Source organism: Tursiops truncatus, chromosome 1, assembly GCF_011762595.2.
Source record: "Tursiops truncatus isolate mTurTru1 chromosome 1, mTurTru1.mat.Y, whole genome shotgun sequence".
In the NCBI taxonomy this organism is placed as follows: domain Eukaryota; kingdom Metazoa; phylum Chordata; class Mammalia; order Artiodactyla; family Delphinidae; genus Tursiops; species Tursiops truncatus.
Genome location: NC_047034.1, coordinates 18,560,324 through 18,584,093, shown reverse-complemented (window position 1 = coordinate 18,584,093; position 23,770 = coordinate 18,560,324). Strand labels below are relative to the sequence as shown.

Sequence of the window (23,770 nt, the reverse complement as noted above, 5' to 3'; positions counted from 1 at the left end):
GAATTTTGCAACGTTTAGTGTATATCTGGAGAAAGAAAAGATGATAAAGCAAGTATTTTTCAAATAAAAATTGCTTCCCATTTACATTTTAAACACGATTTTGGGAGACTAAAGGACTCTCACTTTTAGCCTAGGGACCACCCCTCTCACAGTACTTAAATACTTACCTATTCTTTTTGCGTCATTGAAATCTGGTTCAGGCTCAGCATATGGCTTTAGTTCTTCTTCTTCATGACCAACATTCATCCATCGATCTTTCATTATTTGCTAGGAAATAAACTCTACATTATGTTTGGCCAATCAGAACATTCGACCACTTATATTAGCTCATTTTTAGTAAATGTGAAACTTATTGGTTCAGTCAACAAGAATCGTGATGTTTTCAAACTAAAGTTACTGTTTCTAGCTTGATTAGCAGGTCAACAGGAGGTGTAAGATTTTGGGACATACTTATATATCTTATGACAACTCTAAGCATCACCCCACACACCACCAAATGAACTGATTCAAAATATACTGCCTGCTGTCTATGCTCCTCTAAAAGGAATATTTTCACATTTGAAAATTTTAATATAAAAGCCCACTGATTTTAACCTCTGCTTCATTTTTACATTTGAGATTAATGAAGAGATTTTTTTTCCTGGTCTTCTACCAAATATATACCTGTAATTTAAAAATCATCACTTACTAAAACATTAGGAAAGAAGAGATCATGGGAAATGGAAATCAGAGTCAGTAATGACAATATAGCTCAGAGAATATGGGAAGAGAGAACAATCAAGATTTAAGCCTGGAATTAGGAATTAGTAAGAATCAGGGTGAAAACAGACGTTGGTGTGCATTACCAGAGTCCAATTTAAGCTGAGACTGTGAAACAACAGTCAATCCGGGGCTGTTAAAAGGCAACCCAGAGGGCGCAGCCTATGGAATGAGGAAACTACTGGCAAACCATGTATCAGATAAGGGGTTAATATCCAGAATCTATAAAGAACTCCTACAACTCAGTAACAACAAAAAACTGCCCAATTAAAAAAATGGGCAAAGAACTTGAATAGATATTTCTCCAAAGGATATATACAAATAGCCAACAAGCATATAAGATGCTCAACATCACTAATCATCAGGAAAATCAAAACCACAATGAGATATCACTTTGTATCTGTCAGGATGGCCAGTGTTGAAAAAAACGAAAATAACAAGTGTTGGTGAGAATGCGAAGAAACTGGAACCCTTGTGCGCTGTTGATGTGACTGTAAAATGGCATTGCTGCTGTGGTAAACAGTAAGGAGGTTCCTCAATAAGCTAAAAATGGAACTATTATATGATTCAGCAACCCCACTTCTGGGTACCTATCCAAAAGAACGGGAAACAGGATCCTGAGGAGATATTTCATACCCATGTTCACTGCAGTGTTATTCAAAATAGCCAAGATGCAGAAACAATCTAAATGTCTGATGGATAGCCCCATACTTACTTCTTATAACCACTTTGAGCAATGGTAATTTAGGTACATTATCCAACTAATTTAAATAAAAGTAGACTCACTACAAATTTAAAAAATAACAATGCTATCACCAAGTCTTTAGTGATCATTCATCAATAAAGTAAAAGTGAGGCTTCCCTGGTGGCGCAGTGGTTGAGAGTGCGCCTGCCGGTGCAGGGGACACGGGTTCGTGCCCCGGTCCGGGAGGATCCCACGTGCCACGGAGCGGCTGGGCCCGTGAGCCATGGCCGCTGAGCCTGCGTGTCCGGAGCCTGTGCTCCGCCACGGGAGAGGCCACAACAGTGAGAGGCCCGTGTACCGCAAAAAAAATAATAATAATAAAAATAAATAAATAAAGTAAAAGTGTCAGGGAGGGTGCACATCAGGAGAAAATAAATTTTGCAAAGCAGAGCTGTAAATTCCTGCCACATGATTTTCCAAAATATCAAAGTCCTTCCTGTTCCTCATCTGCCTCCTCCCAAATAGTATGTCTGGCAGAAGCCTAGACAGTAATCAGGCAGCAGCATCTGCAGAAGGAAAATTCTGTTGCTGGCAGAATTTCCTAGGTTGCATGGTGAATGCATAAAAATCCTCAAAGAATATGATGAACCACTTAGGACAGCTACACAGTACAGTCAGCCCTCCGTATCTGTGGGTTTAGCATCCTCAGATTCAACCAACGATAGATAGAAACTATTCAGAAAAAAAAATTCCGGAAAGGCCCCAAAAGCAAAACTTGAATTTGTGACATACCAGCAACAATTTACATAGCACTTACACTGTATTAGGTGTCATAATAATCTACAGATGATTTAAAGTATGTGGGAGAATGTGCACAGGTTATATGCAAATACTACACACCATTTTATAGACGGGACTTGAACATCCACGGAGGTTCCTGGAACCAGTCCCTGTAATCCAGCCCATCTAGTCCTTGACAACTTTACTCACTTCTGCAGCTGGACTGCACAAATATATGGAGGTGGCAGCTCAGAGAGTGCTTAAAAATGGAAGTCTTGAAAAATGTTTAAAACAAATCTATAACATAACACATTATAACTTAACTATACTTCAATAAAATAAATTTAAAAAAAAAACCCAAATCTATAACAAACCCCACCTCTCCACACAAACACATCAGTACAAACAACGGGATCTAACTGTCCTTTTATCAACACATTACATTTTTGGGGCAGCTCTCTGAATGTTTGTTATTATTACGATGAATGAGAATGGGCAAACAAGAAAACTAACAAACATAAGCTAGACATAAATACTTCTGCTTTTTCAAATGAGCTGAAGTTAAGTCCTTAGTGATGTTCTCATATTTAAGAGCACAATATATATTTTTTAACATCTTTATTGGAGTATAATTGCTTTACAATGGTGTGTTAGTTTCTGCTGTATAACAAAGTGAATCAGCTATACATAGTACACAAATATCCCCATATACCCTCCCTCTTGCATCTCCATCCCACCCTCCCTATCCCACCCCTCTAGGTGGTCACAAGCACTCAACGGATCTCCCTGTAAGAGCACAATATTAAGAGTCTGAAAATAATAACCAATGGAATGAGATTTATAAATAGTAGAATCCCAAGTAAGTGGAGGTTAGATGCTAGAAGAGTTAAGTAAGAGGTTATCCTGCCAGGAGGAATTGGAAGAGAGGCAAAAGCCTGTGAGTGGTCCAGGCAAACGAGCAGGGCATGTGGGGGACGGCACGTCAGTATGACTACACGAGGCGGGTGTCGGAGCAAGAGCAGGGTGGAAAATTAATAAGGACCAAATCACGAAGCTTCCTTTCAATTGGATAAAGGATATCTTTGAAGAGTGTGATTTTGCAAAGTCTCTCCGGCCAGTGTGTGGAGAGTCACTCAACACCGGAGACTCAGAAATCCACTAAGAGGCTTTCGCTGGAATCTAGGAGGGAGAAGATACCAGCCCGCTCTAAGGGCGGGCAGTGGCAGTGGGAAGAAAGACATTTTCAGTATCTGGCTGGTAAAAATCAACAAAACTCTGTGATTGGAAGTGAGGGGAGAGATGAAAGAGCTCAGGGAAAATGAAGGTGATGATGAGGCTTCTGGTTTAGACAACTGAGTAGAGTGATACCATTTACTGAGACACCGAACTCGGGAAGAGAGGTCGAATGGACCGGGAAAGATGGAGCTCAGGTTTAGACGAACTGAGTGTGAGGTGCTTCGGCATATCCAAACAGACATGTCCTGCCAACACTTAGTTTATTCTGAAGCCCAGGAGAAATCTGGGCTAGGCATGGAGATTTAGAAAGCAGCCAACAGATGAGGACAGAGTGGTGGGATTCTCCAGAAGAGTGAATCGAGGGAGAACGAATACTAGAGGCTTAAAGAATGCCAGCATTACCAGCATGTAACGGCTGCAAAGAAAAGTAATCCCAACAGTAAATGGGGGGAGGAAGAATCTGCACAGTGACATGCTAGGCAAGGCGAGAGTTTTTCGAAGAGGAGGCAGCTGTGTCCTGTCAAATAAGGTGATAACTAAAAACGTAATCTGTTGTGTTTACGACAAAGACAGGTGAGTTTACTGAGGGTGGCTTCCGAGTGGTGGAGATGGGAATCAGAGGGTAACGCACAGAGGCAAATGGACAGATGAGAAACTGGTGACTGCCGGTGGAGATACTTTTTAAAAAGTCTGGCCAGAAAGGGAGGAGCAAGAAAGAATACTGGATGGGGACTGTGAGGTTGAAGGATGCCTTTTAAAAAAAACTAGAAGCTCTTTAGGTATGGATAAAGGCTGAGGGAAAGGAGTTAGCAGAGGAGGTTAGGATGGTACAGAAGAGAAAGCTTTACTGAAGGAGTAAGGTACTGAGAAGGCACATCACACATGCTAAATCCAGCACCAGAATGAATGGGTAAGTCTTGCACAAGAGAAGACACCTCTCCACTGCAACAGGGAACTAAGGAGGTGGGTGGGGTTCAGACAGTACCGTTAAGAGTACGGTGGCAGGAAATGAAGAGTTCATGACTACTGGTTTCTGTTTTCTCAGTGGAGTAGAAGATAAGGACCTTTGCCTGGAATGTTTCCCCCTATTTTTTCCACCGAAGTTCCTTTTTATCTGCCTTATAATGTCCACACAAAATCTGGGCTCATTCTATCACTGTCTTTCATGGTACTCTGATCTTTGTGTACAATTATGCAACCTGTCATTATGTAAATATTTTGTGTTTACCTGTTAATTAGACCATAAACCCAAACAAAGAATGACCTGCATCTGATTTGCTCAGTATTGTATATCAAGCACCTAAACATACCCAGCACTTAAATGCTCAATACATATTTGTAGACTGAAGGAATAAAACCTCTTGTCTGTGTTACTCATCTGTCTTTCCTCTGTGTTCCCATGGAACTCTGTATATTTCCTATTGTGACTGTTATCACATTCTACCTTTTATCACAGCTCCTTCACTATATTTAAAGTCCTTGAGGATAAAGACTGTGCCTTGTACTATCTTTCTCAGCACAAATGCTTGTTTGTTGCTTTTGAACAGGGCAGTGTTTTAAAATAAGCCTGGACAGAAGCCTTGAGTAAAAGTAAATGTAGAGAAGAGATTAACAACAAGAAGACAGCTTAGGAAGTCACTAAAATGCCCAGGAGATAGAGAACAGAGAACTGAACTGGACAGGATGAAACAGAAGAGAGAAAACCTGAAGAGGCACAATCTATAGCACCTGATGACAAAATTCGTTGTTTTTTTTTTCTTAACAGCTTTATTGGAGTATAATTGCTTTACAATGGTGTGTTAGTTTCTGCTTTACAACAAAATGAATCAGTTATATATACACATATGTTCCCATATCTCTTCCCTCTTGCATCTCCCTCCCTCCCACCCTCCCTAACAAAATTCGTTTTGAGAATGAGGGAAAGGATGAAATCCAAGAGGTGTCTGAGGATTTTAACTCAGGTGCCGGGAGGAACAGAGTATCCCTAAGTAAAAAATACAAGAGCAATAACAGATTTGATAGTGGAAGACAAATATTAAAAGCAAAATTAAGATAATCCAAATTTTCTGATGCTTCTCAATTAAATGGTGTGTATTTGGTGCTCATTTCACAACCATTATTATCTGTTCACATCAAGGAAAAAAATATATATATATATGTGGACTAAACCCTGAGGTAATTTGTCTTTTATCTGGGGAAATAAGATTTACTCACCAAACCTGAAAATATTTGAATACACAATGGAATTAACTGTTCAGGATTGTGCTATTAGCAGTGAGTATTAATAAAGACGAAAAAGAGTAACTTGCAGTGTGGGCTGGAGTTTTCAGGGAAGGAATCCCAAGAAGTTAGGAGGTGAACTCACTCTCCAAATATAGGTAATATCTGGACTGGTGAACAAGTGAAGGCAGATGTGAGGGGGGAACGGTGAGGCATCCTCTCCTTTGGCTTGGAACAGAGGTAACATGCAATGAAAGAACAGGAGATAAAGTGAGTATCCTCAGATGATGAATTTAAACTTGATCTGATAGGCAATGGAGAAATGCTACCTTTTATTAATGAAGATAAGCAACATTTTAGAAACAGCACCGGGAAAGGAACGATCTGAGGAACACAGAAGGAGCACTGACTCTGCTAGTCTTCACACAAAATCAGATTTGAGGCCAGGCTGATCCCAGGGAAGGTGGAAAATCACAGTGAAAAGAAAAGGCCGCTGGGCGGTGATGAGAGAAAGAACAGTTTCGCTTTCCTGTCTTAACTGTTCTGATCTCTGGGGGTTGCCGAGTCCACATAGCAAAGTTTGTCTCCTTAAAAACTGTTGTGTTTCAAAGCAAAATAAAAATAATCTGAGGAAAAATTTCCTTCAGTAAAAGGAATGGGAGGTAACAGAAGGAAGAAAGAAGATCTGCTTAGGGGAAAAAAGTAGCAGAATTAACTCCACTAGTTCTAAATCTGAAGCTCTTTTAGAGGAGTAAGGCAAAGAGAGCAACAAAATAGGGATAGAGGAAAGGAAAAAGCATGCGGAAGTCCCTGTCTTCAGTGTGTGAACCTCACGCCCACTCAAAATTCCTCCATGGAAATCGCAGGGTTAACATTCAAAGCCAAGGGAGAAGTAAGTGTCCCCAGAAAATGGTGGTGCTGGTGACCGCGGAGTTCACGCAACCCTATTCCTGATGGTTTCAGGCACAGTGTAAACCACTGGTCAACATACTGCACTAGACCAGTTGAACAAACTAGTCCATTTCAAGTTTCATTTGAGATATCTCAACATGAGGAACAAGAGGTCCAACAAGATTCCAAACTTGAAGCAAGTTTACCGTAGCCATCACTGTCACTGAACAGAAATGACTATTTGCTGAAAAGTTCTAACAAAATAATTGATTCAGATGAATTATAAAGAGTTAAACAAATGACCAATGGAAATATACACCCTACACATAGGTCCAACACTAAAAAATTATGGACTTTAGGCTGGCCAGATGAAAATAATTTTTCTTAAATGGTTTCAACCTTTGTAAAGTATACCATATGCTTCTGAATTTGTACTTAGAAATTTTCATTAGAAAAATGGTTATTATTATTATTAATTGTTTTTTGCTTTGCTGTCACTTGAACTGGGCAGACACAAGCAAGATTTTAAAGATTATCTTAGCAGGCTGAAAAAGGTGTTAAAAGTAAAAATAAATACTTTTTGAGGAGGACCAAAGATGAGGGAGAAAGGGCAATAATGAGGAACTTTGCTTTAGGCTCAAATTTTGTATTATTTTGAAAGGTAACACAGTCCATCTTACTTAAGGACTGGAAAAATGAAAGAATATACAAAGAGGGGGTAGCAGGAAAAAATTTCAGTATCTTTCTAAAAAAAATCCAGACACACCAATATTCAAATAAATAGGAAAAAACCCAGCATACAACATAAAACACAAATCCTTTGAAAACCATGTGTGATACTGTCCCCCCCATTATGAGTACAATTAGGAAGAGGTGACCGCACTCAGATATACAACCTGAAAAAAATATATTAACTGTTTAGATCTAGAAGCAACTATGGGTCAAGCAAGTAGAATGTGAAATTATTTAAAATAAAGATTCTTTAAATCAAACTTCAATATTAGCAAATTACATAGTGAAGACTAGAGTTTCATCAATAACTCATGATACTCAAGTAACACCGAAAAAAAACATCAAGTTCCATTTCTTAAAATATGAGAATTAACAGGGAAATATTTCATCTCAAAAGGTACAAAGCTGATACAAGTCTATGAAGCTGATTAACCAGACTCCTTTAGACAAGTAGTTTAGGGACACAGAAAGCTTACATATGAAGAAGGACACTTAACCTATTCATTAAAAATATTGAGCATTATCTCTAATGAAAGAAATACAAATTAAAGCGATTATGACAAACTGTATTACTACCATAAAGGCATCAAATACTAGAAACTATTTTTATCCAATACTGAAACAAGCTGTGCAGAATATGTACCTTCAAATGCCTTAGTTAACACACAATCTTTTGGCAATGATACACAGGACCTAGCAGACTGTTTATACCCTTTGACCGAGTAATTACTGTCTGGAGAATTTATCCAAGCATACATCCCAAAGGGAAAAAGTACATCATATTATTTTTAGCAAAAACGATGAGAACAACTCACATGTGGAACAAGCAGAGAATAGTTAAATAAACTTTGATACATAATCCAAGGAGAACAACATAGCTACTGACAGAGAAGGCGGTCACTCTCATGATAAAGCAAAGAGGACATACTAAAAACATTTAAGTTTAAAAAAAAGAATGCAACATGACATGAAAACATTATTACTGAATAAAAATTTATGTTTACACACTGAAGACTGGTGTTTTGAAAATAGCTGCTTTTTATACTTTATGGATTTTTTGGTTGTAAAGTTGATAATAAAGTAGGTATGAAAATAAAAGTGAAGACTAATATAATTTTCGACATCATTGTTATTTCAAGGGGAGTTTCTTAAGATTTGGTATAAAGAAATCTTTATTTTTTTTTCCCAATGGTGTCAGGTTTCTCTGGAAAACCATTTCTGGGAATTGTGAAGCAGACCAGCCTTTGTATGGTGATATCTGCAATATTACGATAATATTTCCAACGTAGACTCATGGTTCCATGGCTGGAAGACTTAATTTTGACAAGGTGGAACAGGAAGTTCCAGACTATATTCAAATACATCAAGTTGAGCTTCTGATGAGCAAATGTTTTCGTAATAATAACTTGCTTTTACATTCAAGTCAGAGAATTCATACTTTAATCCTTCATATTTTAATGCAAAGGATGAAAGACTTAAATATTTGGCCACTGTAAATTAATCACAGTTAAGACTCGAAGCACATCTTATCAATCGTCCATAGAGATTTGTAAAATCTACTCCCCCCAAATAATTTTTGTTCTTTATGGTCTTTTTGTTCCTCTCATTAGCTGAGTTGATGCCTCAACTCTGGACATTTTGTTAAGTGACATTCAAGTAAACTTGGCTCCAATGATAAAAATGGGTCATAAAGCAGGATCAAGGGAGGCTTATGTTCCTATAAAATTTTAGAACTTGTATGAGTGTCAACAATTATAACTATTTCACACAATTTTCCATTATAATGGTTGAAAGTAAGTTTAGAAGAGCGGTAATATGAAAGTGGGCTTTTTTACTGCACAGATTTCTCTTTTAAAACATTACAACATATCCTTTGACCCCCAAAGAAAAAAACCCACAAAAATCATAGGAAGTAACTAATCACATTTAAACAAACAATTCAGTAAAAAATATCTGATAATTGATCTACTGATATAAAACATTTAAAATAATTTCCCAATGGAAGTCACCATCCCTTAACTTCCATCGAAACATCATATTGTATCTTTTAGTGAAAAGTACTGTGGTAATACAATTACAAAGCCCAAACTAACCTGAGAGCTCTGTACACAGGGATGGCTCACTATAAGGCTGCCTCCTAACCAGCATGGAGTCCGTGCCAGAAGGCCCCCATTGCTACACTAAAAAAGTACAGTTTAAATGAGGTTAATTCTCTGAATTTTCTACCCTATCTATTAAGGCAAATAAATGAAGACAAAGAATACTAGTGAACAATACATGCTGAATCTCTGAAATTATCTTAGTACAGGCTAAAATATTTTTAAAAACAGATGGGAAAAATGCTTAATAAGTTGTTCTGACTGTACTGTCACAAGGAAAAAAGATTAGACATTTTGGTTATGTGAACCTCTGATGTTACTGGCTGTAACATACTTAGTACTTTTTTAACAGCGTCTGTTATTATAAATAACCTCACATATGTTGAATGTATGTAGGCAACACAACAGTGTGGTAAGAAATGAAATACCTGTTTCCAATATGTTCTACTTAAATATTTGCAAACTTTCTGTACTGATGTTGAGAGGTTCTATTAAATTTTTTACTATCAGATACAGCCATGAAGTATTCACTGGATTCAAATTTCACTATCTTCTTTTATCCTTGAAATATCTGTACTTACTAAATACAAGGTTTCTATACTGGACCAACCAATTTGTGACAGAGACTAGGTTTTCCTTCTTCTTCAACTAAGTCAATTTTATCCCTATTTTGATGTTGTTTTCATTTAAGACTTCACTGCAGGACAAAGAAGAAATAAGAGTCTTTAGCCAAACCTACTGCACAACCTTTGAGTAGTGAAAGCATCACGTGACTTTCTCTAGATCTAAATAAAAGGCAAATGAGATGGTTTGGCAATTTTCCTTAAAAAACGTGGGGAAAAATTATTGAAATAATGCTCTGTAGTTCCTTGAATATTTTAATTGTTAGACTTTAAATATGGAGTCGAAAAAATTACTTACTTCCAAGCTGCCTCTCTTGATTGGATTCAGCACTAATAATTTCTTCAGGAGGTTTTCACAGTCAGTGGACATATAGAAGGGAATACGGTACTTCCCTCGTAAGACTCGCTCCCGCAGTTCCTTACAAAGCAAAAGAAAGCACGTATCACTGGCTTATGAAATCACTGTGCTTGGGGATAGAACATTAATATCAAATTTAGCTGATACCTTTAAATTCTGGCCGTCAAAAGGCAAGGAGCCACTGACTAACGTGTAGAGAATGACGCCGAGACTCCACACGTCCACTTCAGGCCCGTCGTACTTCTTCCCTTGGAAAAGCTCAGGGGCAGCGTAAGGCGGGCTTCCACAAAATGTGTCCAACTTGCTCCCGACTGTAAATTCATTACTAAAACCAAAGTCAGCAATTTTAATATTCATATCAGCATCAAGGAGAAGGTTTTCAGCCTAAGAGGAAAATAATAAAAAGGACAATGTAAAGAGCCTACATAAAATAAAACGTTCATTATAATTGTTTCAGATCTCAAACTTCTATTTCTTGTCTCTCATTTTTAAGTGTAACATCAAATTGAGGAGCCCAGTAGAGTACTTCAATGTGTAACTTCTCAGAATTACATTTATATAAAACTGAATTTTAACACTATATAGGAAGGCTCCATTTATATGCATATATGTAACTGTTTAAGAAAGGTTACTTAAAAACCATTTTCTTCCATAGGTCATTTTAAACCTAATTTTTTTCCTCATGGTAAGAAACATCCTGGAATTGCACCTTAATATGACCTATTCTAAAGAATGTAAGTCAACATAACACTAATCCATCTTGGGCTTCCCACAAGTTTACCCAAATATGCTGTTTAATAGAGTATCACTGGTTAATGCAAGCCTCAAGCATATATTTAAACTAACTCCCAGTCAGGGGTTCTATGACTACTGAATTGATTCCTTGTCCTTTCTTGCAAAATGCATCCTCAACAAAGTTCTTTTCTCAGTAAAAGAAAACAACACAACACAGCCTCCATTGGATCTTATCTGTTTTAAGCCTCCTTTTGCTTTTCTAAAACTAGATTCTCTTCTAGGGGTTTATTATGGTAGAAAGAAGTGATTTCTCCCATGTTTTAAAATGCCGGTTTTCTAAAATCTTCCTAAATCAGAATCATTCAATGAAAAAATTTAAATGTACCTTTTATAAATGCAAGCAATTCAATAAAGGATTTGCTTTTGCACATGTTTTGTTTCAAACTCTGTTACAACTGACAGACTAATGAAGTTATAGCTTAGTTTGTAGATGTGTTTTATCAGGTTACAAAAAGGAGTAAAATTTGACTAAAATGAAAATCAGAGTTCTCTACAGTTTATACCACTGGAGGGTCCAACAGTCAGCAGACCCAAGGACTTTGCCCATCATATGGCTCTTCCCTCGCCTACTTCCTCCCTTTCCTTTTTTAAGGAATACTACCTTGGGATATTTGTTTTCATCTTGTTTCAGAAAATACACATCTAACACCCAAAAATATGCAAAAAATGTGGTATCACTTATTACATAAATATTATGACAGCACACAGATTTGGGAGATTTATATTAGATCTTAACATTATGGACTGTGTGACAAAACCAGGTCACTCTGATGTTCTGATGTAAGGGCCTGGTCACTGTAAATTTCTGAGGCTGTCTTGGAGCAAACTAGACTTTTCCCAGTCTCTCTAAAGATGTCTGGATGGATAGCAAAGTACCCAAGGCTGCCTCAGAAGAGGAGAGAAGGAGAGGGTTTTGAGGTTTCCTCCCAAGAGCATACAGGAAACTCCTGGGTAATGAACATGAATTTTTGCAGATATTTTCCGTATAAGAAATGAGATGACAAACTAGGAGTCAAACACACAGGCAGGGAAATAAATAGCCCTCTTCTTTCTCTTTCTTTGAAGCAGTGATTTCCCTTAAAATAGCTGAGGGAGGAAACAGAAATAGAAATATTTGGAGCAGGAGAAAATCTGTAAGCTCAGAACAATGGAGTCAAAATACAGGATGAGACTTTCAACAACTGTTTAGGACAATGTATTCAAATATAACACAAACTAGTGCTAGTAATTGACAGAGGCAATGGGAAAAGAAGTTGGAAAAAAAAAAGACCTCCTAGGTATGGAACATGCAAGTTAACTTTGGAAAAACAGAGAAAAAGGAAAAAAAAAAAGAAAACTTTCTTAGACAAGGAAACTTCTACCTTCGTTCAAAAAGAAAAAAATCCATTTGGCCCCAAACATTCTTTCTTTTTTTAAATTATTTTATTTTTTTAAATAAAAATTATGTATATTTAAGGTATAACACATGATAATTTGATATACACACAAACAGTGAAATGATTACTTAAGTCAAGCTACATACTTCCTCACAGTTACCTTTTTTTTGATAAGTGTGATGGGAACACCTGAAATCCCTCTTAGCAAACTTCCAGTATTCAATACAGTATTATTAACTTTTTGGATTAGACATCAAAAGCTCAGGCAACCAAAGCAAAATTAAACAAGTAAGACTACATCAAACTAAAAAGCTTCTGTACAGCAAAGGAAACCATCAACAAAATGAAAAGACAACCTATAGAATGGGAGAAAATACTAGCAAACCACATATCTGATAAGGGGTTAATATTCAAAATATGTAAGGAACTCATGTAACTCAATAACAAAACAACAAACAACCAGATTAAAAAATAGGCAAAACACCTAAACAGACATCCGATTTCATTTCCCCATGAAATGAAACATGGCTCCCATGTTCACTGCCACAAACATTTCCTGACTATCACACATTTCTTATTCCAAAGTATGCTAGTTTATACTAATCATATGCATTCAAGATTCATAAAAACATTTAAAACTTTCCTGATTTCTTTGAACTTTAATGTGAGGATGAGCACTGGCTCTTACATCAGACAAATCTGGATTTGTGCCCTGACCCTGCTTCTGATGGAATGCGGCCTCGGGCATTTTTAATTAGGGACAAAGTTCCTCATTTATGTTATTAAAAGAAGCTAATTAATGCAATCAAATCCTCTAGTCTTTAATGCTAGATAATTTCTCATCCACATTTTCTTCATTTCCTCAGTAAAAATACTGCCTTTTAAGAAAACATTCCTGGGCTTCCCTGGCGGCGCAGTGGTTAAGAATCCACTTGCCAATGCACGGCACATGGGTTTGAGCCCTGGTCTGGGATGATCCCACATGCCGTGGAGCAACTAAGCCCGTGTGCCACAACTACTGAGCCCGCATGCCACAATTACTGGAGGCCACGCGCCTAGAGCCTGCGCTCCACAACAAGAGAAGCCACCGCAATGAGAAGCCCATGCACCAAAACGAAGAGTAGCCCCACCCGACGCAACTAAAGAAAGCCTGTGTGCAGCAAGGAAGACCCAATGTAGCCAAAAATAAATAAATAAATAAATTTATTAAAAAAGAAGACGACATTCCTATGATTTATGTCAGAGCATGTTTTGCCTATGTTCTCTTCTAGGAGTTTTATGCCTTATATTTAGGTCTTTAAACCATTTTGAGTTTATTTTTGTGAGGGTGTGAGGGAGTGGTCTAATTTCATTGATTTACATGCAGCTGTCAAGCTTTCCCAACACCACTTGCTAAAGAGACTGTCTTTTCTCCACTGTATATTCTTGCCTCCTTTGTCTTTGTCATAGATTAACTGATCGAAGACATGTGGGTTTATTTCTGGGCTCTCTATTCTTTTTTTTGGCCGCGCACGCAGCTTGTGGGATCTTAGTTCCCCAGCCAGGGATCGAACCCGGGCCCTTGGCAGTGAAGGCGCCGAGTCCTAACCACTGGACCACCAGGGAATTCCCTGGGCTCTCTATTCTGTTCCACTGATCTGTCTGTTTTTACACCAATACTGTTTTGATTACTGTAGCTTTGTAGTACTGTCTGAAGTCTGGGAGGGTTATGCCTCCAGCTTTGTTCTTTATCCTCAGGATTGCTTTGGCAATTCTAGGACTTTTGTGGTTCCATATAAATTTTAGGATTATTTGTTCTAGTTCTGTGAAAAATGTCATGGGTATTTTCATAGGGATTACATGAAATTTGTAGATTGCTTTGGGTAGTGTGGCCATTTTAACAATATTAATTCTTCCAATCCAAAAGCATGGGATATCTTTCCATTTCTTTGAATCATCTTCAATTTCCTTTATCAATGTTTTATAGTTTTCAGCGTATAGGTCTTTCACCTCCTGGTTAAGTTCATTCCTCAAGGCAAAAGAAATAAAAGAAAAAAATAAACAAATGGCACCTAATCAAACTTTATAAAGTTTTTGTGCAGCAAAGGAAACCATCAACAAAATGAAAAGACAACCAAAGGAATAGGAGAAAATACTTGCAAATGATATGACCAACAAGAGGTTAATATTCAAAATACACAAACAGCTCATACAATTCAATATCAAAAAAAATCAAACAAAAAAATGGGCAGAAGACCTAAATAGTCATCTCTCCAAAGAAGACATACAGATGGCCAACAGGCACATGAAAAGTTGCTCAACATCACTAATTATTAGAGAAATGCAAGTCAAAACCACAATGAGGTATCACCTCACATGGGTCAGAATGGCTATCATCAAAAAGTATACAAATATTAAATGCTGGAAAGGGTGTGGAGAAAAGGGAACCCTTGCGCACCATTGGTGGGAATGTAAGTTGGTGCAACCACTGTGGAGAAGAATATGGAGATTCCTTAAAAAACTAAAAATAGAGCTACCATATGATCCAACAATCCCACTCCTGGGCATATATCTGGAAAAGACAAAAACTCCATTCAGAAAGATACGTGCACCCCAATGTTCATAACAGCACTATTTACAATAGCTATGACATGGAAACAAACCATGTGCCTATCAACAGACGATTGGCTTAAGAAGATGTGGTGTGTGTGTATGTATATACACACAATGGAATATTACTCAGCCATAAAAAAGAATGAAATAATGCCATTTACAGCAACATGGATGGACTAGAGAATATCATACTAAGTGAAGTCAGAAAGAAAAAGAGAAATATTACATAATATCATTTATACGTGGAATCTAAAAAATAATACAAATGAATCTATATACAAAACAGAAACAGACTCACAGACATAGAAAACAAACTTATGGTTACCAAAGGGGAAAGGAAGCAGGGGAGGAATAAATTAGGAGTATGGGATTAATAGATACATACTACTTTACATAAAATAGATAAGCAACAAGGATTTACTGTATGGCACAGGGAACTATATTCAATACCTTGTAATAACCTATAATGGAAAATAACCTGAAATATATATATATAACTGAAACACTTCACTGTATACCTGCAACTAACATACTGTAAACCAACTATACTTCAATTTAAAAAAAAAGAAAGAAAATACTACTTTTTATAAAAAGTTCCTGTGAGAATTAAATAAAAACTAATTTCCTTATACAGTGCCTGGCACAATTAGGCAATCAAAAAGACATCTCTAGTAGTATCACATATCTGTTAATAATTAAGAAATTTTTGTAATAAAACCAATCACTTACCTTAAGATCACGGTGAACAATGCACTTTTGATGACAATACTGTACAGCAGATACAATCTGAAATAAATATTTGGATAAAAGATTCAAAATTATTGTGGTAAAAACATCTCAATTTTTCCCCAATTATCATTCCAATTTAGAAAAATTACTAACTTGGATTTTAAAGTTACGTTTAGCAATTTCACTGTTCCTTTATTTCAGAAAACCATACGTATTAAAGTTATGAAATTTTCACTTTTAAATGTGGACAACGTGCAAAAGTAGTATTCTCTTGCTAAAATACACTAAAATATTTGTCAGAGTCCATGAAGATTTCTTTATGGGTTGTTATATTTCTGTTCACATGATACAATGTATACACTTTGTAGTTTTGGTCAAATTGTTTATCCCACTGTTGAAATAAGAATTCTGGCACACATGAATCAGCATTCCAAGACAGCTGGCTCAAGTTCAAAATGCAAAACTGTATTTTAGGAATTATATTAAATGTGTTCAAGGCATGTTTCTTCAGGGAGGTCAACTGACTAAGAATTTATCAACAGGATTTAGCAATACCTTATTTTTGTCTCTTCATATAGTATAAAGCAAAGGAAAAATTTTTGAGCCTTTAAAGGAAACCTAATTATCAAAAGAAAAGAGGTAGAAATGAAATCTAATCTTAAACTTGCCACTAATTCAGCTGGGCAAAGCATTCTACCCTTGTAACTAGATTTTGTACACCATCTTAATTTTTAACCATTACATAGGGCTCTTTGGGGATAAGTGCTAAACAGGAAAGCACCCAATGGTTTAAGGGCCAAAGATACCAATGAGAAATAGGTTATAAGCAATTCTATGATAGTTATACGCTTTATTACATAAAATACAGAAAAGGAAACAATCTGATAGCAATCAACTAAGAGTTACTTTGTACATATAAGTATATCTGATGTATAGGAGGGCCATTTTAATGCACAGCAGAACATTCAATTCTGTGGATTCAGTTAAACGTAAACACAGTTTGAATGCTGAATATTGGTTAGGCATTAACCAATGGGGACAGAAATGAATTTTTTTTTTTTTTTGCGGTACACGGGCCTCTCACCGCTGTGGCCTCTCCCGCTGCAGAGCACAGGCTCCGGACGCGCAGGCTCAGCGGCCATGGCTCACGGGCCTAGCCGCTCCACGGCATGTGGGATCTTCCCGGACCAGGGCACGAACCTGTGTCCCCTGCATCGGCAGGTGGACTCTCAACTGCTGCGCCACCAGGGAAGCCCCACAAATGAAATTTTTGAATGGTAAAGGTGATGTGAAGTATGACCATGCTTATAGGATACTGGTTAGGAAAAAAAAAAACTTCAAAGTAGTACAAGTGAAACTGATATTTCAGTATTATAAAATTATTTTAATGTATATTATAATGGTTCAAAGAAAGAGAAGACATGAATTCAAAACAAAATCAACACACAGTGAGTAAGATGTCATTCAATTAAATTCATTTTGATTCAACAGTTTATTGAGTGCCTGCTATGTGCAAGAAAATGTGCTGGTTGCTAGGGGAATACAAAAATGTGTTCATGCACCCTACATGCACGCTGCCTTTCAGGAGCTTACAGTCTGATTAGGAGGAAAAAACATGTTTATGAGTAACTATACATACTACAAAGTAGAATCATAGAAGCAGAGGTACAAAGAAGTGAGGGAATCATAAAAGATAAAGAATAATCTCAGTTACTAGGTGATAATTGATCTAAGCCCTCCATGAAGGCTTTTTTTAAAATGTGGATGTTTGGGGATGGGGACGTAGGAGGTAAGGTGGTAAAATGCACTGATTGTTATTTTTAATTTTTGGCTGCATTGGGTCTTCATTGCTGCGTGTGGGCTTTCTCTGGTTGTGGCGAGCATGGGGGCTACTCTTCGTTGCGGTGCGCAGGCTTCTCATTGCGGTGGCTTCTCTTGTTGCGGAGCACGGGCTCTAGGCGTGCAGGCTTCAGTAGTTGTGGCAATATGGGCTCAGTAGTTGTGGAACACAGGTTTAATTGCTCCACGGCATGTGGGATCTTCCCGGACCAGGGCTCGAACCTGTGTCCCCTGCATTGGCAGGCGGATTCTCAACCACTGAGCCACCAGGGAGGCCCTGCACTGATGTTGAGGCAACACAATGTATTTGAAAAGTAGGTGGGAAAATGGTAATACTGGGAGTTAAATCCTGATAGACAAGTTGGTAAAAGTCTCTGAATTCCACACTAAGCAGGTACTACAGAACCATGACTGTGTTTGAGCAAAACAATTGTGAATGATTATAATCAATTTGAGGTGTGAGTCCTCCAAATACAGCAGAATCCTACAATGAATACATGTAGTATTAGTTTTCTTAAGCAATATGCTTCAAAATTCTAATATTGAATTTTTATCATGTAATTAAGAGAGACATACAATGTAAATATTATGTAAATATTACATAAGATGTAATATTTACATAAGATGTAAATATTAATACATCTTATTGAACATACTATATAGGCTACAGGATGTTCATACTATAACGCTATTTTTGCATCATAGATGACAGAACTTTGCTGATAATGATATTATCTTTTTCAAGTCCCCTTCTCTTGATACTGTGAAGAAGGCATGCTACAGATAATGATTTGGTTACCAAGCATGCATTTCACATTAGACAAGATAGTTTCTGTGAAAGCAGTTCTATAGGCACTTCTGGAATAAAAATCTCCTGAGCCTTAAAGACTTAAGAAGGGAAAGATAATTTATCATATCATCACACTTATCTAGCAGGGTACAATTTCTGTCATGAAAGAAGCTCTGGCTTCTGACTCGCTCGCTGCAAGAACCCCCATGCACAAGCCCAAGTTTTACTGCATTATTCTATGGCCAGACCCTCCCATCTCAAAACATTCTGTACCTCCACAAATAGAATGCAGAAACTTCCCTACAATCCTTTTGTTATGGATCTTGAAAACATGATTGACCATCAGTCCTGCACTGACCCTAAGACCAGACATGTCAATGTTTCGCCATGAGGTGCAACTGTGGGGGGAGGATGCTTTGCAATTATTTATACGTGGGTCAGGAATTCCCAAGCTTTAAGTAGTAGCCTTGATACTGGAAGGGTTGAGTCAATATTATGATTTCTCTTGCAGGCCCTCAAATCTTAAGGAAGGCAGCAGCATTGTATGGGCAATGACTGCTAAACTGGTCTTGAACTGTCCTAGTGTCTCTGCTATATTTAATGGTAGGGTCAAGGACATATCCTTACTAATACAGTACATTCCCTCTCACTGGTAAAGTTTTTAAAGTAATTTTATGAAATACAGAGCAAATAAAAATAAAAGTAAATACACATTTATTTGAGTTTTAATTACACCTATAAAGAAAAATGAACTTAGCAAAAATAAATTGAAAAACAAATATAACTTTTTGCCAAATAACTATAAAATTGTGTGTGTGTCCCTGGTTTTTAAAACTGTGAGTTGGTTACCTATTTAATTTGGGGGGAACACATACAGATAGTTAATATGTTTAATATTTATAATAAATAGATATTTTTAAAATTGCCACTGTTTTACATTTTAAATAGCATTCATTTAACACTCAATCTCTGATTTGATTTCAAAGTAATCCAGACTTTATTTTAAAAAAGAGCCAATTAGTAATTGTTTGGACCTTTATGAAAAATATCTGTGTCCCAGCCTGCTATCCTGCTCCCACCCATCAGTAGAGATGAGTAAGCTCTTTAAAACAGCACCTTCTCTAATTCCATATAGTACCCAGTACAATTTCTGACCACAGTATGTTTTTAATAAATAAATAAAACCAACTGACTAAAAACAATAAGAGTGAGTAGTGACAGTCCTTGAAATATATATTAAAATCCCAATGGAAATATTTCATGTCAATTGGAATTTTCTTCCTGATAGGCTACTAAAACTAGCGTGACTGAGATGGAAAGAACGATGATATTTAAAGTGATGATTGTAGCTCTTCACTTAAGTAAGCATGGACTTCCATTCCACAGTAGAAAAGAATTTAACAATATGTAGCTGGATACCATTCAGTTTCTCAATGCTGCTTCCTCATTACCAGTTGTCTTTAGATTCAGCTATTTTAAGTCAAATGCTCCTAGGAATATATCCTAAATATGAGGGCTATGTTTATCTTTGGTCTAAAGTATTTCATGTATATTGTTCCAAATAGTGATTCTGTGAGATATTAATAATAGAGGTTTCACAAAATAAACTCACTCCACGATCGATATGCAGAATGCTACGTCAAAAAAAAAAAGTTGAACAGGTTTTTTTCCTCCCATCTTCTTCAGGACTTCTCCAATTGTTTATATGTTAACATATATGTCAAATCTCACAGAGGAAGATTTCACATCAGTAGTCCGTGTTTCCCAACCTTATTGATTACAGGATCCCTTTAACTGTAGAATAATGTTTACAGAAGAGATACTGAACTTTTTTTTTTTTTTTTTTTTTTTTTTGCGGTACACGGGCCTCTCACTGTTGTGGCCTCTCCCGTTGCGGAGCACAGGCTCCGGACGCTCACGCTCAGTGGCCATGGCTCACTGGCCCAGCCACTCCGCGGCATGTGGGATCATCCCGGACTGGGGCACAAACCTGCGTCCCCTGCATCGGCAGGCAGACTCTCAACCACTGCGCCACCAGGGAAGCCCTGAACTATTTTTGAACGAATATCTTAAATTCACTTAGGTAAAGTTTGGGATATAGTAAGTTGTCTGTTGAAACTTTACTTCAGTAAATTTTGTGGACAATTTATTAATTATCATTTCTACAGTAATTTATAAAGTATGATAATCTTAAATACTTCATTCCTAAACATTAAAAACAAAATCTTAGATGAACTTAAATTGCTTTTTCTTATTTTATCATTTCTGTAACAAATCATATTCAAGTTGACCTGGAAATATCAATATCTTACCATATTCTTCACACTGGCAAGGTTCCTTCCCTACTTGACTAAATAAAATTGATCATAGTCTTTAAGTCTACAAAAATATGAGTTCCAAAACTAAGACATCTTTCATTATTTAAAAAATACAAAAACCTCTTTAAACAGTACACATTTATACTGTACACATAAAACTAATAATACTTGATAATAATTACTGGATAAAGGTTTAAGTATTTACTTTCTATCTCACTCTAGTCTGTATTTCCAAGACTCTCAAAGAGTTATTAATAAGAATCTCACCTATAAACATTTTACTATTTATGATGAACTAGAAATAACCAATGGCAACTATTTTAAATTTAAATTCAGGAAGAACAAATTTCTTTTTCAGTTTTCCATTCTTAAAAAGTGTAAGAAAGCAGGAATTTTTCTTTTGAAAGTACCATGTACTCTGAATTCCAGTCTGTGATACTGTCCATTGTACATCACTAGAAATACCAGCAAAACAAAGTTGAAAACTACTTTCCATACCTGCCTAAATTTTGCACGGGCCTCTTTTTCTTTCATTCTTCCATGGGCAACTAAGTAATCAAATACTTCACCTGAATCAGAAAGGTAAAGCAGGCAGTAAAATATACATAGATTTTTCAGTTAACAATATATGCAATGTCAAGTTTTTGCCTTGTTGTTAAAGAAGCTTTTGGCCCACACTTTTCTGATAGTTCTACATAAATCACAACTATTACATGAATAGGAAAAAAGGAAAAAAATACATGTAAAATTGAATATGGGTAGCGGCTTATGATTCAACAAAACTCTTTTAATAAAAAGTCATAAAAAACATAAGAAAACTTACTTTCTGCTTTCAAGTATTATGTAAAAATACAGTCAACTCTTTATTATCCATTCTAATAAAGGGAAGCCACAGCATGGGCAATCAAAAATTACATTTGCCTTTGTATTTGGGGCCTACATTTCAAATAAAGTAACAGAAGTCATATTATGTTGGCTCACTCTCTTGAAGTCCACTAGTCATAGAGACTTGGTCAAATTCCATCTCTCTACCTCCATCCACACTGATTTCTTTCTTTTCCTTCCTACACTGATTACACTCATTCTCACCGTTCTCATTTCATCTGCATTGGTATTTAACTACTTATTATACAGAATGAAATCATCCTTGTGTGCATCTCCTATTACCCCAGATGAGCTGCAAACTCCTTGAATGCTGTCATCATACCCATACTTTACCTGTATCCCCATCCGCATGACAGAACACAAAGTGGATAGACAATACATATTTGTTGAAATAATTTAAAGATACTAGAAACCGTAAAAATGTTCTAATAGATCTTTTACTTTACACGTCTGTATGTTTTTTTCATTTTTCTCCAATCAATAATAATAATAAACCAACTAACGTTTAGTTACATTATCAAAAATAAAATATCTCAGTGTAAGGGATAAAATTTTTATGTCCTTATAATTTGTACCACATAGATATATACATGTATATTAAAAACTCATAAAGTGGCTTAAAGAGCTCTTGTAAGGTACAGCAAAGTGCTTAAAAACTCAGGTTTTAGAATCAGACCAATTTTAGTATGAATCCTTATTTAGCCCTAAGTAGCTATTGGGAGACATTAGGAAGATTTCTTAACTTCGTTTAGAGCCTGTTTCTCCCTATTACCTATTTCACATGGGTGTTGTGAGGATTAAATGAAATAATGCACGTGCTTATTAGCACAGTGAGACTGGCATATAGTAAGCACTCAATAAATTATATATTTGTATCTAGGTATACAGATATATTACATATACATATATGCAATATCAATCCTAGCACATAAGTAAAATATTAAAAATCAAATATGTAATGATGTGTGTCAGATGAAACTAATAAATCTACAACGTTAGCATATTATATCAAGCATACTTAAATGATTAAATGGGATGATGAAAACAGAGAAATGAACAGATGCTCTAGTTGAGCCATCATAGCAGTTAATTCTAGATATGTGAGTTTAGGCGGGGAAAGATATACGGCAGGAGTTCAAAAATTTGGACTACTCTTAAGTTCTGCCTGGAACACTCACACCCCCCGGATGTTTACGTGATTCAGTCCTTTACTGATTATATATTATTTGTTTATGATTTGCTTCCCCAACTAGAACGTAATCTTTTTGAGGGCAGGGACCTTGTCTTTGCTCACCCATGTGTTCCTAGCACCTAGAATACCACTTAGTACACAGTAAACACTTAATAAATGTCTGCATGAGCAAAAGAAGGTATAAACACACTATTCCAAAGTAGTCCTGACGCCTACTTTTAATAGGCTCCTTTGAACGAAACATGGTTCAAAATCATAAAGGAGTTCCCTGCCCTTCTAATCACTGAAGATCTTTTGCCCCATTAGTGAACCAGAATCAATAGATGTACTTCTGGCAAAGAGGCAGTTGTCTGACTCAACCCTTGTTCATGCTAGGATTCTCGTGTGCATGTCAGATTCAATCCTAAAATACCTAGAAATTTCAGAGGAAAAATATTAAGTGTTTTATTCTCTAGAGTCACCTTGCCATTTATAGATTAAAAAGGCAAGAGGATGATTCTAGATTTACTGCTACAGAACCAAGATGGTTTGTTACAGGATCACTGACTGGCAAGACTCAAAGAACACCTATCCCTAGGAATCAGAACTGAATAAGGGGCCACTGGCTGAGCTCCAGTACACACCTCTCTACACTACACTACACCCTTCTGCCCCTCCCAGTGCTACTGAAGGAGAGCAGTGAGGACCCTACGCGCTGTCTATTACTCCAGCCATTGCTCCCCTTCATCAGCACCAATAAAGAGTTGACTGCACTTACCATTAATCGTGAAAGCAGTGGGCACATTAACACAGCCTTGTGGCAGACCTTCATAAAAATAGAACAATGCCCACAGATCTTTAGCTGTCTGTAATTTCTCATATCAAAACATGT

The 23,770-nt window shown here is 36.7% G+C and overlaps 1 protein-coding gene across 7 annotated transcripts in view; it reads right to left on the bottom strand.

The window, feature by feature from the left end:
- The window catches only part of MARK1 (microtubule affinity regulating kinase 1), a 144,780-nt gene that overhangs the window by 23,463 nt on the left and 97,547 nt on the right, over positions 1-23,770 (bottom strand). For 5 of the 7 annotated variants that reach the window (XM_073800487.1, XM_073800481.1, XM_073800472.1 and 2 more), the window contains exons 6-10: positions 21,321-21,391; positions 15,876-15,932; positions 10,531-10,767; positions 10,324-10,443; positions 168-267 (exon numbers count right to left, since the gene is read on the bottom strand). In XM_073800487.1, coding sequence (XP_073656588.1) covers positions 168-267; positions 10,324-10,443; positions 10,531-10,767; positions 15,876-15,932; positions 21,321-21,391 — 585 coding nt within the window. Of the gene's footprint in view, positions 1-167; positions 268-10,323; positions 10,444-10,530; positions 10,768-13,545; positions 14,563-15,875; positions 15,933-21,320; positions 21,392-23,770 lie in introns of those variants that run through there. The other 2 variants (XM_073800500.1, XM_073800494.1) reach the window with 2 other exon arrangements.